We start from the raw sequence: 18,563 nt of genomic DNA on the forward strand, positions 1-18,563 counted from the left end.
TTGACTCCATTCCTGGTATCTCTTTGCTTCTAGATTACCCTAGGTCAGACTCTTCATTCTTTTTCCTTGGACTGCCAAAATAGGTTTCTAATGGTTGCCTGCTAAATTCATTACCCTTTAATTGAGAAATTGTCTTGCAATGTAGCTTCCATAAACTTTTGATCTTTTACTCTTCTACTAGACTGGCTCCAGTCGTTTTCCACTGACTAGTAAATTAAGCCTGAACTAGACTGGCAGTCTGCCACATGGCCCATCTTTTAAAAAAAAATTTAAATATTATTTATTTATTTTTATTTATTTTCAGCGTAACAGTATTCATTGTTTTTGCACCATACCCAATGCTCCATGCAATCTGTGCCCTCTCTAATACCCACCACCTGGTTCCCCCAACCTCCCACCCGCCTTCAAAACCCTCAGATTGTTTTTCAGAGTCCACAGTCTCTCATAGTTCACCTCCCCTTCCCATTTCCCTTAACTCCCTTCTCCTCTCTAACTCCCCTTGTCCTCCATGCTATTTGTTATGCTCCACAAATAAGTGAAACCATATGATAATTGACTCTCTCTGCTTGACTTATTTCACTCAGCATAATCTCTTCCAGTCCCGTCCATGTTGCTACAAAAGTTGGGTATTCATCCTTTCTGATGGAGGCATAATACTCCATAGTGTATATGGACCACATCTTCCTTATCCATTCGTCCGTTGAAGGTCATCTTGGTTCTTTCCACAGTTTGGCAACCATGGCCATTTCTGCTATAAACATTGGGGTACAGATGGCCCTTCTTTCCACTACATCTGTATCTTTGGGGTAAATCCCCAGTAGTGCAATTGCAGGGTCATAGGGAAGCTCGATTTTTAATTTCTTGAGGAATCTCCACACTGTTCTCCAAAGAGGCTGCACCAACTTGCATTCCCACGAACAGTGTAAGAGGGTTCCCCTTTCTCCACATCCCTCCAACACATATTGTTTCCTGTCTTGCTAATTTTGGCCATTCTAAATGGTGTAAGGTGGTATCTCAATGTGGTTTTAATTTGAATCTCCCTGATGGCTAGTGATGATGAACATTTTTTCATGTGTCTGATAGCCATTTGTATGTCTTCATTGGAGAAGTGTCTGTTCATATCTTCTGCCCATTTTTTTGATATGATTGTCTGTTTTGTGCATGTTGAGTTTGAGGAGTTCTTTATAGATCCTGGATGTCAACCTTTTGTCTGTACTGTTATTTGCAAATATCTTCTCCCATTCCGTGGGTTGCCTCTTTGTTTTCTTGACTGTTTCCTTTGCTGTGCAGAAGCTTTTGATTTTGATGAAGTCCCAATAGTTTATTTTGGCTTTTGTTTCCGTTGCCTTTGGAGACATATCTTGAAAGAAGTTGCTGTGGCTGATATCGAAGAGGTTACTGCCTATCTTCTCCTCTAGAATTCTGATGGATTCCTGTCTCATGTTGAGGTCTTTTATCCATTTTGAATTTATCTTTGTGTACGGTGTAAGAGAATGGTCGAGTTTCATTCTTCTACATATAGCTGTCCAGTTTTCCCAGCACCATTTATTGAAGAGACTGTCCTTTATCCACTGTATATTTTTTCCTGCTTTGTTGAAGATTATTTGACCATAGAGTTGAGGGTCCATATCTGGGCTCTCTACTCTGTTCCACTGGTCTATGTGTCTGTTTTTATGGCAGTACCATGCTGTCTTGGTGATCACAGCTTTGTAGTAAAGCTTGAAATCAGGTAATGTGATGCCCCCGGTTTTATTTTTGTTTTTCAACATTTCCTTAGCGATTCGGGGTCTCTTCTGATTCCATACAAATTTTAGGATTATTTGCTCCAGGCCTTTGAAAAATACCAGTGAAATTTTTTTGGAATGGCATTAAAAGTATAGATTGCTCTAGGCAGTATAGACATTTTAACAATGTTTATTCTTCCGATCCAAGAGCATGGAATGGTCTTCCATCTTTTTGTGTCTTCTTCAATTTCTTTAATGAGTGTTCTGTAGTTTGCGAGTACAGATCCTTTACCTCTTTGGTTAGGTTTATTCCCAGGTATCTTATGGTTCTTTGTGCTATAGTAAATTGAATCAGTTCTCTAATTTCCCTTTCTGTATTTTCATTGTTAGTGTATAAGAAAGCCACAGATTTCTGTACATTGACTTTGTATCCTGCCACGTTCCTGAATTGTTGTATGAGTTCTAGTAGTTTGGGGGTGGAGTCTTTCGGGTTTTCCATATAAAGAATCATGTCATCTGCGAGGAGAGAGAGTTTCACTTCTTCATTAGCAATTTGGATACCTTTTATTTCTCTTTGTTGTCTGATTGCTGTTGCCAGGACTTCTAATACTATGTTGAACAAGAGTGGTGAGAGTGGGCATCCTTGTCGTGTTCCTGATCTCAACGGGAAGGCTGCAAGCTTTTTCCCATTGAGGATGATATTTGCTGTGGGTCTTTCATAGATAGATTTGATGAAATTCAGGAATGTTCCCTCTATCCCTATACTTTGAAGCGTTTGAATCAGGAACAGATGCTGGATTTTGTCAAATGCTTTCTCTGCATCAATTGAGAGGACCATGTGGTTCTTCTCCCTTCTCTTATTAATCTGTTCTATCACATTGATTGATTTGCAAATGTTGAACCATCCTTGTAGCCCAGGAATGAATCCCACCTGGTCATGGTGGATAATCTTTTTAATGTGCTGTTGGATCCTATTTGCTAGGATCTTGTTGAGAATCTTAGCATCCATATTCATCAGTGATATTGGTCTGAAATTCTCCTTTTTGATAGGGTCTTTGCCTGGTTTGGGGATCAAGGTAATGCTGGCTTCATAGGAAGAGTCTGGAAATTTTTCTTCTGCTTCAACTTTTTGAAACAGCTTCAGGAGAATAGGTGTTATTTCTTCTTTGAAAGTTTGGTAGAATTCCCCAGGGAATCCAACATGTTCTGGGCTCTTGTATTTTGGGAGGTTTTTGATCACTGCTTCAATCTCGTTACTAGATATCGGTCTATTCAGGTTGTCAATTTCTTCCTGGTTCAATTTTGGGAGTTTATAGTTTTCCAGGAATGCATCCATTTCATCTAGGTTGCTTAGCTTATTGGCATATAACTGATGATAATAACTTCTGATGATTGTTTCTACTTCCTTGGTGTTAGTTGTGATCTCTCCCTTTTCATTCATAATTTTATGAATTTGGGCTTTCTCTCTTTTCTTTTGGATTAGTGTGGCCAATGGTTTATCGATCTTATTGATTCTTTCAAAAAACCAGCTTCTAGTTTCCTTGATACGTTCTACTGTATCTCTGGTTTCTACCTCATTGATCTCAGCTCTAATCTTGATGATTTCCCTTCTTATGTGTGGAGTTGGTTTGATTTGTTGTTGATTCTCCAGTTCTTTAAGGTGTAGAGACAGCTGCTGTGTTCTGGATTTCTCATTTTTTTTGAGGGAGGCTTGGATGGCTATGTATTTCCCCCTTAGGACCGCCTTTGCTGTATCCCATAGGTTTTGGACCAAAGTGTCTTCATTCTCATTGGTTTCCATGAATTGTTTCAGTTCTTCTTTGATCTCCTGGTTGATCCAAGCATTCTTAAGCAAGGTGGTCTTTAGCTTCCAGGTGTTTGAGTTCCTTCCGAACTTTTCCTTGTGATTGAGCTCCAGTTGCAAAGCATTGTGATCTGAGAATGTGCAGGGAATAATCTCAGTCTTTTGGTATCGGTTGAGTCCTGATTTGTGACCCAGTATGTGGTCTATTCTGGAGAAGGTTCCTTGTGCACTTGAGAAGAATGAGTATTCTGTTGATTTAGGGTGGAATGTTCTGTATATATCTATGAGGTCCATCTGGTCCAATGTGTCATTCAATGCTCTTGTTTCTTTATTGATTTTTTGCTTCGATGATCCATCTATTTCTGAGAGAGGCATGTTAAGATCACCTCCTATTAATGTATTCATATCAATATGATGCTTCATCTTTTTTTTTAAAAAGATTTTATTTATTTATTTGACAGAGAGAGATCACAAGTAGGCAGAGAGGCAGGCAGAGAGAGAGGAAGTGAACCAGGTTTCCTGCTGAGCAAAGAGCCCGATGTGGGACTCGATCCCAGGACCCTGAGATCATGACCTGAGCCAAAGGCAGTGGCTTAACCCACTGAGTCACCCAGGCGCCCCTGACTCTTTATCTTGATTAACAGTTTTCTTATGTAATTGGCTGCTCCCATATTGGGGCCATAGATATTTACAATTGTTAGATCATCTTGGTGGATAGTCCCTTTAAGAATGATGTAGTGTCCTTCTGTATCTCTGACTATGGTCTTTAGTTTAAAATCTAATTTATCTGATATGAGAATCGCTACCCCAGCTTTCTTTTGAGGCCCATTGGCATGAAAGATGCTTCACCATCCCTTCACTTTCAGTCTGGGTGTATCTTTAGGTTCAAAATGGGTCTCTTGTAGACAACATATGGATGGGTCCTGTCGTTTTATCCAATCTGCAACCCTGTGCCGTTTTATGGGCACATTTAGGCCATTCACATTGAGAGTGATTATTGATAGATACGTTTTTATTGACATCGTGTTACCTTTGAAATCTTTCTTTCTGTAGATTGTCTCTATATTTCTGTTCAATGCTATTCTTAGGATTTTTCCTCTTTTATAGAATCCCCCCTTAATATTTCCTGCAGTGTTGTCTGGGTTGTTGCATAGTCTTTTAAGCTTTGCCAGTCTTGGAAACTCTTTATCTCTCCATCCATTTTGAATATCAATCTTGCTGGATAAAGTATTCTTGGCTGCATGTTCTTCTCATTTAGTGTCCTGAATATATCTTGCCAGCCTTTTCAGGCTTGCCAGGTCTCTGTGGACAGGTCTGACGTTATTCTGATGGGCTTTCCTCTGTAAGTAAGGAGCCTCTTTTTCCTACCGGCTTTCAAGAGATTATATCTACAATTATTATTCCTCAATTTGACTATCAGGTGCCTTGATGTTTTCTGGAATCTATAATCCTGGGTGGATACCGTTCGGCCTCTAGTACATGAACGCTGGATCCATTTGCGAGATTGGGAAAATTTTCATGAAGAACTTGTTCCACTGTATCTGCTAGACTTCTTTCTTTCTCCTCGCCTTCAGGGATTCCAATAATTCTGACGTTGGAACGTTTCATGGCATCATTTATTTCCATGATTCTGTTTTCGTGGCTCCTAAGCTGTTTGTTCCAGGCTTCCTCCTGATCCTTTCTCTCTATCTGTTTGTCCTCCAGATCAGTAATTCTATCTTCTGTGTCAGTTACCATAGCTTTGAGAGAATTTAGATTAGATTGGAACTCATTGACAGCATTGTGAACCTCAGCCCTGGTAGCTTTCAGCTCTGCCCTAACGTTCTGAACATCATCTCTGGTCGCTTTCAGTTCAGCCCTAATTAATTCCATTTGGTCATCCATGGCTTTCTCCAACCTAGTTATTGCCTGGATAATTGTTAGCCTGAATTCTCTTTCTGACATATTGTCTATGTTGATAGCCATTAGCCTTGTTGCAGAAGGCCCATCCTCTGTATTTTTCTTCTGTTGGGCATTCCTCCTAGTCATTTTGGTGAGAGATGGCTGAATGGATGTAGCTGGATGTATCAACCATGGTGCAGTCAAGGTGCACCCTGGAACACTTCTGAGCAATCAGGATTCCCCACCCAAATGAGAGAAAAAAAAAAAAAAAGAGAAAGAAAAAAATAGAGACAGGAAAGAAAGGGAAGATAAAAGAGAAGGTTCAGCCCAAATGGGCCCCAAGGTAAGATTTATGAGGTATACAAACAAAAACAGACAAACAAAAAGACTGATAAAAGTATATGATAAGAGAAAAATTATATATATATAAATTTATATATATATAATTTTTCTCTTATCATATATAATTTTATATATATATAATTTTTCTCATATATATATATATATATATATATATATACACACACACACACACACACATATATATATGCAAATAAAGGAAGAACCTCATCAAAAAGTACCCCAACCATAAGATTTATATACTATCAGGACAAACACAAAAACATAGAAAAACTGGTGGAAGAAAAAGATGGGAGAGTGGTTATAAATTTTCAGTGTGGGTAGGAAGGTTGTTTTGATTCTTCCTGGATGTATCTTGATATCTTTGTTAAAGGACTCAACTTTCCTAAGATAAAGGGGGATTAAAAATTGGTTTACCTATAGGGGTAGCATTGATTGGGGAAAGGGGATTACCTTAAAGTCTAACTCTATATGAATATTAGAAAATAAAAATAAAAAAGGAATAAACTAGACTAAACTAAACTAAAATTAAAAAAAAAAGTTTAAAAAATAGAAATGGAAAAGAAAAACACAGGTTTATGTATCCAAAAGTTCAGGTTAGAAGGTTATTATGGAATTTGATGTACTAGACATCTCATTGTGATGGTAAATAGGTGAAAAAATTACCTATATAAAAAAAATGAGCCAGAAAAGTGGGAACGAATTAAAAATAAAAGTTGTCCTATGAAGTAGTGGTGGTTGTTCTCTTGTAGTCTTTTTTTTTTTTTTTTTCTTTCCTGGTTGGTTTTCTGGGGGAGGGGCCTTCCACGTGGGTTTTCAGTCAATGATGTTCCCTGAGTTAAGTCCTCCCACCTCCTCAAGGGGGTGGGCTCTGAGGAAACCGTTTTTTCAGGCTTTTGTTCTCTGGAGGTTTTTATGTTTGTTCACTTTTTTTTTTTTTTAAATTTTCTCTCGCCTTGACCTCTTTTGATGGTTTTTGTAGGTTTAGAGGAAAGCAAACTGCACCTTGACCTCCCTCTCAGAGAGAAGCCTCAGTCTGCTCTCCTGTGGGTGTTGCAGAACCCATATAAATTCTCCCTTGGCTGCTGGCAGAGTAGGTTCCGAGTCTCAGTCCCTGGGGATGCAGGATCTTCTGCTTGTACCCAAAACCGTGGCAGCGGTGGCTGGCTGGGCAGCTCCAGACCACCAGAGAGGTTCCAAGCAGAGATCGCACACTGAGATTTTCCCCGCTGGCCCCGGGCTGGGAATGCCTGGTCTTTCTGGGTCTAAGAGCACCCAACTTGCGCACACCTCTCTCAGGGGAGGCTGTGGGTCTCACACGCATCTCAGGCTCTGAGAGCAGGGCGCGGGTCCGAGAGCACCAGGCTGGGCCTTTGCGCACCTCTCTCTGGGGAGAGTTTGGGGAGCGCATGTGTCTCAGGCTCTGAAACAATGGCACGGGTCTAAGAGCGCCGGGTGGGCCTTCGCACACCTCTCTCAGGGGAGGGTGAGGGGTGCATGCATCTCAGGCTCTGTTAGCACAGCTTGGTGTTCTGCTGTCTGGTGAGGCTCCCAGCCCCTCACAGGAGCTGGAACCCACATTCTTGGGCGTGCTGGTAGCTCAGGGACCAAGATCTGGTTTCTCTGCCGCACTCTCTCTGGCTTAGCGCCAGGGGAGGCTGTCCTGGGTCCAGGGACTTAAGCCCCTGTCCCTAGCCACCCCGATTCTCACAATCCACCCCCCCATCCTTTGCTCTTTTTGAGTGCTTTCAACCAGTCTCCAAGTTAATGCTGGTCCCCAGATACAGGGCACTCTCATATTAGGGGTATTACTTTCCAACCGGTCGCCTCTGGTGGCTCCCTCCCCCTTTTGTGTATCTTCCGATATCAGTCCTACATTTCCACTCCACTTTACCTGCCCACTGGCATCTTCTGCCTGTAGAGATCCAGACGTGTATAATTCTGATCTCAGGCTGATTTTATGGGTGGTCGGAGTTCTTTGGTAGGTAATCAGCTCACCTTAGGGTACAGGTTGAAAAGGCGCCCCATCCTACTTCCCCACCATCTTGTCTCCCCCCAACATGGCCCATCTTTAAAATTTTTATTTCACCATTCCTTTACAAGTACTCTCATTTCCACTTTTTTGAACTTTGCTCTAAACATAACATTTGTATCCAAATCTTTTCACATTATTATTATGTGCTATTGATGTTCTGCCTTCATCGCTGCCCTTTTGCTAAGGTCCATCTCTCTTTTCAAAAGCCTTTCCTTATTTTTTTCCAACTGAGTGTAATCATGTCTTATATGACAAGAAAATATTTTGTTTTGATTTGTCATATGCTCTTGTTACTGTGTCAGTGGAAGCACGATGATATAAGTGGAGGGATGCTAACATCACTCCATATTCTGTATCAGCTCTCCATGAAGTTGCCACAAATAAGCATACAATCTAAGTAAAAACAGTTTTCTTTCTATGCAAATGAGGTTGCAAGGTAAATCTCCTTAGCTCTCTTCCAATCAGATTTAAGCTCCTAAATTCCCTTTATGTAGAAATTCTGGGGCCATGAATGTGTTGTTTGAAGTTACTTTGAACAAAATATATTTGACATAAGCTCCAAAGAACAGGTACTCTACATTTTTATCATCTTTTTCCTGTCTCCTAGAAGAGTGCCTGACAATAATATGTGCAAAATAAACGTTTACTGAGTAAATAATAGAGGAAAGAAATGAAGAGGAAAAAACAACTCATGCTTCTGAAGGAAGGATAGTAATATCACAAGCCTGAATTGAGGAAAATAAACATATACCACTTTATCAGGAAGAAGCAAAATAGTGTAAATATTTCTGTGGATTTTACTGTCTCTATCACTTCTACAGGTCAGACTAATGAGGACCTTGGAGACAACTAATATCTCTGGGTCTGTGACTGAGTTCGTCCTCTTGGGATTTCCCTGTCGCAGAGACATCCAAGTCCTCCTCTTTGTCATCTTCTCCCTCATCTATCTTCTGACTCTCATGGGGAACACATCCATCATCTGTGCTGTGTGGTCAAGCCGGAAACTCCACACACTCATGTACATCCTCCTGGCCAACTTCTCTTTCCTGGAGGTCTGCTATGTCAGTTTTGATGTGCCCAAAATGTTGGCCAACATCATCTCCCAGACCAAGAGCATCTCCTATGCTGGCTGCCTGCTCCAGTTCTACTTCTTTTTCTCCATGTGTGCCGCTGAAGGTTTATTTCTGTCAGTGATGTCTTTTGATAGATTTCTTGCCATTTGTAGACCTTTGCATTATCCCATCATAATGACCCACCGCCTGTGTGCTTGGTTAGTGGTCTTCTGTTGGGCAGGGGGCTTTCTCTGGTTACTGACTCCTTTGACTCTAATATCTCAGATGCCTTTATGTGGTCCAAACACCATTGACCATTTTCTTTGTGATCTTGCCCCTTTGCTGGCATTGTCCTGTTCTTCAGTATCTGGAATTACTTTGATCTGTGGTATCATTAGCTCTCTCATCATCTTTCTCCCTTTCCTATATATCCTTGGCACTTACTTCTGTGTCCTGAGTGTGGGGCTGCAAGTACCCCCAGGCTCAGGAAGGCATAAGGCTTTCTCTACTTGTGCCTCCCACCTTGCTGTGGTATGTCTGTTTTATGGGTCAGTCATGGTGATGTATGTTAGTCCAGGTTCTGGGGACTATCCTGGGATGCAGAAATTTGTGACCTTGTTCTATGCTTTGGCAACTCCATTCTTTAATCCCCTGATTTACAACTTCTGGAACAAAGATATGAAGGAGGCACTGAAGAAAATTCTGAATCTGTTATTGTGGGAAATCTCTAAAGGATTCAAAAGTTGAATTCCCTATACTGTATTACCAATGTTTTAGGAGGATGGAACATAACAAAGCAAATGAGATTATGCTTTTTTCCCTTCTTCTTATTTTCATATATTGGGAAGATGATTTTTACAAATTCATCACACTCATGATTTAAATCTTAGGAAGTTGTTGCTGTTGCATTCCAGATATGTCTGTACCTTAGATAAACTTTATTTTGAAATACAACTTAATAAGATTTTCATGTATTTCTCTATGACTCAGTTTCTAGTTTCTCTTTTGGTTTTCATTACATACTTGATGTATTTCAACATTTTAAAATTCTGCTTTCATCAGAGCTAGTTGTTTTTTTTTTTTTTAAAGAACATAGCAAATGTTGAATGTGTTGCAAAAATATGCATAATTAACTGGTAATCGCACATAGTTAACCAGATTTTTTATTAACATACAATGTATTATTTGCCCCAGGGATACAGGTCTGTGAATCATCAGGCTTACACATTTCACAGCACTCACCATAGCACATACCCTTCCCAATGTCCATAACCCAGCCACCCTATCCCACCCTATCCCCCCCGCACCTTCCAGCAATCCTCAGTTTGTTTTGTGAGATTAAGAGTCTCTCATGGTTTGTCTCCTTCCCAACCCATCTTGTTTCATTTTGTCCTTCTCTACCCTCTAACCCCCCTCGCCCTGCCTCTGAAATTCCTCATATCAGAGAGATCATATGATAATCGTCTGTCTCTGATCAACTTATTTCACTCAGCATAATACCCCCTAGTTACTTCCACATCATTGCAAATGACAAGATTTCATTTCTTTTGATGGCTGCATAATATTCTATTTATACATATACCATATCTTCTTTATCCATTCATCTGTTTTTGGACATCTAGGTTCTTTCCATAGTTTGGCTATTGTGGACATTGCTGCTATAAACATTCAGTTGTATGTGCCCCTTCAGATCATTACATTTGTATCTTTAGGGTAAATACCCAGTAGTGCGATTGCTGGGTCATAGGGTAGCTCTATTTTCAACTTTTTGAGGAACCTCCATACCATTTTCCAGAGTTTAACCAGATTTTAAAAAAACTCTCAGCATCAGGGATAATTTTAAAGTACTGCTTTGGTATATTCCATAATTCCAAGTATAGTTTTAGATACCAACTAGGGCACTTAGTAAGGTTGTATTGACTTGATTGACTCTCATGTTTTGCCAAAGCTTTCACTTTAGGAGGTAGTTCTAGTCCCCCATATGCAGACACATGGAAGTTAGTTAATATTCCATGTAAGCCAAAGAACTATAGACTTTGTGAGATCACTACCACTACTATCCAGGTCTAAGGTTCACTTACTTTTATCATTCTCTGTAAAATTCTGGGTAACTATTACCCAGAGGTAATTTTTATTCTCTAATTTCTTATTTTCTGGATTTGGCATTTAACTTACAATATTGCACCTCATACAAAAACCTTGGGCTAAAACTTTCTCCTTGGATAATGCCAATACTGGCTTTACTTCAATCTTAGTCAAATATCTGCAGCTTCCTGCTGGAAATATTTTCATGAAAATCTGCTTCAAATTCAAATGTCTGATCCTAAATTTGATAACCTCCTTTTAAATTAGCTCTAGCTGTACTTATTTGCCAATGGCTCCACTGATCTACAACCTGAACCTAAAATCTTAACATTTATAATTCCTCACCTTCTCATACCCAATCCTAATGTCATTAAATTCTGTGGCATCTTCCCTGTCATCCTTTGTCATCTTCATTGATCATTTTTGTCCAGGTCCTAGCACAATACCTATAAATGCATAATGTAAACTTCCTTTCTACCAGTGCCCATACTTATCTCCTCTCTGCTTACACAAATTTTGGGGATAAATCCTAACATCTTTTATTGTTTTGTTTTGTTTGGTGGATACATGTCATTATAAATTTGTTCAAACCCATAAACTATACAACACCAAGAGTGAACCCTAATGTAAACTAAGGACTCTGGGTGATCATTATAGGTCAAAGTAGATTCATCAATTGTAATAAATGTACCACTCTGGTGGGGGATGTTGATAATGAGGGAAGTAATGCATGTGTGGAGTTTTAGGGGGCATATGAGAAATCACTGTGAACCTAAAACAACTACTCTAAAAAACAAAGTTTCAAACAAATATGTATACACACACACATAAATATTTATATTTATATACTACTCTGTGTTGGATCTGTGCTTATAGATCCTCATTCTCATTTTTGTTACTTGTGGTTACAAGATGGATGTTAAACATCTAGGCATTCCCCATGCCAGGTTGGAGGAAATTCAAACTGCTATTTTGAGTTCCAGGAAAGCAAAAGCCTCCCCAGAAACCCCCATTTTGTGTCTCATTGACCAGAACTATGTCACATGACCAAACTAGCTGCAAGGAAGTTGAAGAAGTGAGGATTTGTAGGTGGACTCATTGCTCCTCTGAACAAATCAGGTTTCTTGTGCTAAGAAAAAGGTGAATGCAATTTGTCTGGGCAATAGCAGTCCCTGCCATAAGAGGGATCTGGAGAGTTTCTCTAATTACCTTAGACTTAATGAAACTCAACAACTGAAAACATTGACCTTTGACAAGTATGAAAAAGCTAAGGAAGAAAAGCATTCAGACTTTCCAGAAACTACTACATTTATAAATCTGGCTGGAGGCAAGTAAGACAGAACTTTGTTGACTAAGCACTTGAAATTAATTTTTGTTGATTATATTTAGTGATATTTTTGTAAACAATTGGTACAACTAAATTTGAAAAATAATGAGCTTTTCTGGTGATGGTCATAATAATATTGAGCAAAAAACATTTGACCGTAAAATGGCCCTTATAAGTTCAATGGTGAGGAAAAAACATTTGAAGAGAAAATACTAAAGAGAAAAATAGTTTCGAGTCCTAGTTTTCTGTGAACACAGTCTTCCAAATGTCATTGCTAACTAATTTAACCATCTTCCTTCAAGAAATATGTAAATAATAATTTTCAGTCTATTGATTAGAAAGGAGTCAGTTGAATCACAGAGACCACAGATACTGTCAGCCTATTTAGAAGCAATGAATCACCACACCAGTCATTCATTTTGAGCCTTCATGAAATATGTTCCTATAAATGAAATGGAGTAGGATAGGATAGAAATGCATTATTTGTGATAAGGGTGGTATTGTTTTAAGACACTTCTGTTTCAGTTGTATAGGAATGTGTGTACAGGGCAAAGCATCTGATGAATTTATTTCTGAGGGTTGTGGTAAAAAAAAGTTTGAAAAACCATTGTCTTAGTAGTTTAAGAACACCTAAAAGCAACTATTAGCATAGGTCACCAAAAAGAAAAGCTGGCTGTGAAAACAGGACAAGAAAATGAAAAAAGAACCCAAGAAAACTAGTGGAATAAAGAGCCTTCAGATCTGTGGAATGCACAGAAAACAGAAATAGGAATAAAAGATGGCTGTAAAAAGAGTGGCAAATCTTTATCCTGTTATAATGATCTTAATGCATGGTGACTTAGAGAAGACAAGACACTTGAGAACAAGAAACAAAAACCAAGTGGCACCAAAGAAAGGAACAATACCAGTGTGAAAGGACTTCTGAAAAGTCTGAAGACTGTGATTTGAGCAGCCACCTATGCAAGGTGCCACCCTAGAGAGAAAGGATCAGGAGTTAGACAAGATTATGCTAGCAAAATTGCATGTGATTTGTCATGTCCAAATTCTTTAGTTTGTATGTAATTCAAGGTTTCTCTCAACTTGTCTTCAAACTGGAACCTTATTATTTTTTTTATTAAAGATTTTATTTATTCATTTGACAGAGAGAAAGAGAGATTACAACTAGGCAGAGAGGCAGGCAGAAGGCTCACTGCTGAGCAGAGAGCCTGATGTGGGGCTCGATCCCAGGACCCTGAGATCATGACCTGAGCCGAAGGCAGAGGCTTAACCCACTGAGCCACCCAGGCGCCCCAAACTGGAACCTTAATTAAATATATGTTCCATTATTCCTGTTGACTCACTTTCCCTAATTAATGTAGTACAATTTTATTTTTACAGTCTGAGCTTAAAATTGTTTTACTAATATCTTGCTTATTTTTAGGCACCAGTCATGCTGCCCTTGAAACTTTTCTTGCCCAGTATAGTTCATCATAATATTATTTTCTAAATTCATAGCATTTTCGAGGTTTGCCAGATATTTACTTATAATTGGACTGCCTTTTAGAATCGGTTCTGGCATCATTTATGTTATTTATTATTTTAGTTTCCTACCAGTTATACTGTAAGTTTCCCAAAGGCAGAGAATAGAAGTTATACTACCTTTCACTGTTCCAGAATGGCTTCTTCTGTAGTAGGAACTCACATAATTGTTTATTTCATTAACAAGTCCACTCAACAAATGTTAATTGAGTTCCTCCTCTGTGATAGGCATTTCTCTGGGCATTGAGAGTATAGTAATGATATCTAGCTCTCATAAAGCTCATATTCTAGTAAGAGGAGCCAAAAATAAAGATATAAAGCAAGAAATATATAGAATACAATATATTTCTTTTAATTAATTTATTTCAGTAATCTTTGCATCCAACGTGGGTCTCAAACTCATGACCCTAAGATCAAGAGTCACATGCTCCACTGACTGAGCCAGCCAGGTGCCCCTAGAATAGAATATAGTTCTGATGGTGCTAAATACTTTGAAGAAAGATAAGCAGGTGAAGGGAACAGATAATAATGGGAGTGGGGGTGGGGGGGAGGTGCTCTTTTTAAATAGTATAGTCTGGGAAGGCTTCTTTTAATCTGAATTTTGAGACGAGCCCCAAAGAAAGTAAAGGGGTTCTGTTTTGGCTCTTTCATATTTTAGGTGAGCTAAGAAACTAGACAGTTGAGGGTAGGAAATTCTTTTTTTTTTTTTTTTAAAGATTTTATTTATTTATTTGACAGAGAGAAATCACAAGTAGGCAGAGAGGCAGGCAGAGAGAGAGGAGGAAGCAGGCTCCCTGCTGAGCAGAAAGCCCGATGTGGGGCTCGAACCCAGGACCTGGGATCATGACCTGAGCCGAAGGCAGCGGCTTAACCCACTGAGCCACCCAGGCGCCCACTTTTTTATTGATTCTACTTAATTTTTTTTATTGTTTCTAAGATTTTTTTTTTAAAATTTAAATTTCTAATTATTTTTTTTTAAACATATAATATATTTTTATCCCCAGGGGTACAGGTCTGTGAATCACCAGGTTTACACATTTAACAGCACTCACCATAGCACATACCCTCCCCAATGTCCATAACCCCACTCTGCCTCTCCCAAACCCCCTCCCCCCATCAACCCTCAGTTTGTTTTGTGAGATTAAGAGTCACTTATGGTTTGTCTCCCTCCAATCCCATCTTGTTTCATTTATTCTTCTCCCACCCCCTCAACCCCCCATGTTGCATCTCCTCTCCCTCATATCAGGGAGATCATATGATAGTTGTCTTTCTCCGATTGACTTATTTCGCTAAGCATGATACCCTCTAGTTCCATCCACGTCGTCGCAAATGGCAAGATTTCATTTCTTTTGATGGCTGCATAGTATTCCATTGTGTATATATACCACATCTTCTTTATCCATTCGTCTGTAGATGGACATCTAGGTTCTTTCCATAGTTTGGCTATTGTAGACATTGCTGCTATAAACATTCGGGTGCACGTGCCCCTTCGGATCACTACGTTTGTATCTTTAGGGTAAATACTCAGCAGTGCAATTGCTGGGTCATAGGGTAGTTCTATTTTCAACATTTTGAGGAGCCTCCATGCTGTTTTCCAGAGTGGTTGCACCAGCTTGCATTCCCACCAACAGTGTAGGAGGGTTCCCCTTTCTCCGCATCCTCGCCAGCATCTGTCATTTCCTGACTTGTTAATTTTAGCCATTCTGACTGGTGTGAGGTGATAACTCATGGTGGTTTTGATTTGTATTTCCCTGATGCCGAGTGATATGGAGCACTTTTCATGTGTCTGTTGGCCATCTGGATGTCTTCTTTGCAGAAATGTCTGTTCATGTCCTCTGCCCATTTCTTGATTGGATTATTTGTTCTTTGGGTGTTGAGTTTGCTAAGTTCTTTATAGATTTTGGACACTAGCCCTTTATCTGATATGTCTTTTGCAAATATCTTCTCCCATTCTGTCAGTTGTCTTTTGGTTTTGTTCACTGTTTCCTTTGCTGTGCAAAAGCTTTTGATCTTGATAAAATCCCAAAAGTTCATTTTTGCCCTTGCTTCCCTTGCCTTTGGTGATGTTCCTAGGAAGATGTTTCTGCGGCTGAGGTCGAAGAGGTTGCTGCCTGTGTTCTCCTCGAGGATTTTGATGGATTCCTTTCTCACATTGAGATCCTTCATCCATTTTGAGTCTATTTTCGTGTGTGGTGTAAGGAAATGATCCAATTTCATTTTTCTGCATGTGGCTGTCCAATTTTCCCAAAACCATTTATTGAAGAGGCTGTCTTTGTTCCATTGGACATTCTTTCCTGCTTTGTCGAAGATGAGTTGACCATAGAGTTGAGGGTCTATTTCTGGGCTCTCTATTCTGTTCCATTGATCTATGTGTCTGTTTTTGTGCCAGTACCATGCTGTCTTGATGATGACAGCTTTGTAATAGAGCTTGAAGTCCGGAATTGTGATGCCACCAACTTTGGCTTTCTTTTTCAATATTGCGTTGGCTTTTCGAGGTCTTTTCTGGTTCCATATAAATTTTAGGATTATTTGTTCCATTTCTTTGAAACAAATGGATGGTACTTTGATAGGAATTGCATTAAATGTGTAGATTGCTTTAGGTAGCATAGACATTTTCACAATATTTATTCTTCCAATCCAGGAGCATGGAACATTTTTCCATTTCTTTGTGTCTTCCTCAAATTCTTTCATGAGTACTTAATAGTTTTCTGTGTATAGATTCTTAGTCTCTTTGGTTAGGTTTATTCCTAGGTATCTTATAGTTTCGGGTGCAATTGTAAATGGGATGGACTCCTTAATTTCTCTTTCTTCTGTCTTGTTGTTGGTGTAGAGAAATGCAACTGATTTCTGTGCATTGATTTTATATCCTGACACTTTACTGAATTCCTGTACAAGTTCTAGCAGTTTTGGAGTGGAGTCTTTTGGGTTTTCCACATATAGTATCATATCATCTGCAAAGAGTGATAGTTTGACTTCTTCTTTGCCAATTTGGATGCCTTTAATTTCCTTTTGTTGTCTGATTGCTGAGGCTAGGACTTCTAGTACTATGTTGAATAGCAGTGGTGATAACGGACATCCCTGCCGTGTTCCTGACCTTAGCGGAAAAGTTTTCAGTTTTTCTCCATTGAGAATGATATTTGTGGTGGTTTTTTCATGGATGGCTTTGATAATATTGAGGTATGTGGCCTCTATCCCTACACTTTGAAGAGTTTTGATCAGGAAGGGATGCTGTACTTTCTCAAATGCTTTTTCAGCATCTATGGAGAGTATCATATGGTTCTTGTTCTTTCTTTTATTAATGTGTTGTATCACATGGATTGATTTGCGGATGTTGAACCAACCTTGCAGCCCTGGAATAAATCCCACTTGGTCGTGGTGAATAATCCTTTTAATGTACTGTTGAATCCTATTGGCTAGTATTTTGGTGAGAATTTTTGCATCTGTGTTCATCAAGGATATTGGTCTGTAGTTCTCTTTTTTGATGGGATCCTTATCTGGTTTTGGGATCAAGGTGATGCTGTCCTCATAAAATGAGTTTGGAAGTTTTCCTTCCATTTCTATTTTTTGGAACAGTTTCAGGAGGATAGGAATTAGTTCTTCTTTAAATGTTTGGTAGAATTCCCCCGGGAAGCCGTCTGGTCCTGGGCTTTTGTTTGTTTGGAGATTTTTGATGACTGTTTCAATCTCCTTACTGGTTATGGGTCTGTTCAGGCTTTCTATTTCTTCCTGGTTCAGTTGTGGTAGTTTATATGTCTCTAGGAATGGATACATTTCTTCCAGATTGTCAAATTTGTTGGCGTAGTGTTGTTCATAGTATGTTCTTATAATTGTCTGTATTTCTTTGGTGTTCGTTGTGATCTCTCCTCTTTCATTCATGATTTTATTTATTTGGGTCCTTTCTCTTTTCTTTTTGATAAGTCTAGCCAGGGGTTTATCAATCTTATTAATTCTTTCAAAGAACCAGCTCCTAGTTTCGTTGATTTGTTCTATTGTTTTTTTGGTTTCTATTTCATTGTTTTCTGCTCTGATCTTTTGATTTCTCTTCTCCTGCTGGGTTTAGGGTTTCTTTCTTGTTCTTTCTCCTGCTCCTTTAGGTGTAGGGTTTGGTTGTGTACCTGAGACCTTTCTTGTTTCTTTAGAAAGGCTTGTACCGCTATATATTTTCCTCTCAGGACTGCCTTTGTTGTGTCCCACAGATTCTGATCTGTTGTGTTTTCATTATCATTTGTTTCCATAAATTTTTTCAATTCTTCTTTAATTTCCTGTTTGACCCATTCATTTTTTAGAAGGATGCTTTTTAGTCTCCATGTATTTGGACTCTTTCCAAATTTCCTCTTTTGATTGAGTTCTAGCCTCAGAGCATTGTGGTCTGAAAATATGCAGGGAATGATTCCAGTCTTTTGATAATGGTTGAGACCTGATTTAGGACCAAGAATGTGATCTATTCTGGAGAATGTTCCATGTGCACTAGAGAAGAATGTGTATTCTGTTGCTTTGGGATGAAATGTTCTGAATATATCTGTGATTTCCATCTGGTCCAGTGTGTCGTTTAAGGCCTTTATTTCCTTGTTGATGTTTGCTTGGATGATCTGTTCATTTCAGTGAGGGAGTGTTAAAGTCCCCTACTATTATTGTATATTTGTCGATGTGTTTCTTTAATTTTGTTATTAATTGGTTTATATAGTTGGCTGCTCCCATGTTAGGGGCATAGATATTTAAAATTGTTAGGTCTTCTTGTTGGATATTTCCTTTGAGTATGATATAGTGTCCTTCCTCA

General features: G+C 39.1%; 1 protein-coding gene across 1 annotated transcript; it reads left to right on the forward strand.

The window, feature by feature from the left end:
- Positions 1–8,634: 8,634 nt before the first annotated feature.
- On the forward strand, positions 8,635–9,603 carry LOC125104401 (olfactory receptor 11G2-like). The gene has a single exon (XM_047737038.1). It carries the CDS (start codon positions 8,635–8,637, stop codon positions 9,601–9,603), a length of 969 nt encoding a protein of 322 aa, XP_047592994.1.
- The last annotated feature ends 8,960 nt before the right edge of the window (positions 9,604–18,563 follow it).

The sequence above is a fragment of the Lutra lutra genome, chromosome 7 (genome assembly GCF_902655055.1).
Source record: "Lutra lutra chromosome 7, mLutLut1.2, whole genome shotgun sequence".
Taxonomy (NCBI): Eukaryota; Metazoa; Chordata; class Mammalia; order Carnivora; family Mustelidae; genus Lutra; species Lutra lutra.

What these genes read in the sequence shown, in the direction of transcription:
- LOC125104401 (XM_047737038.1), top strand. Translation starts at nt 8,635, where the DNA reads ATGAGGACCTTGGAGACAACTAATATCTCTGGGTCTGTGACTGAGTTC.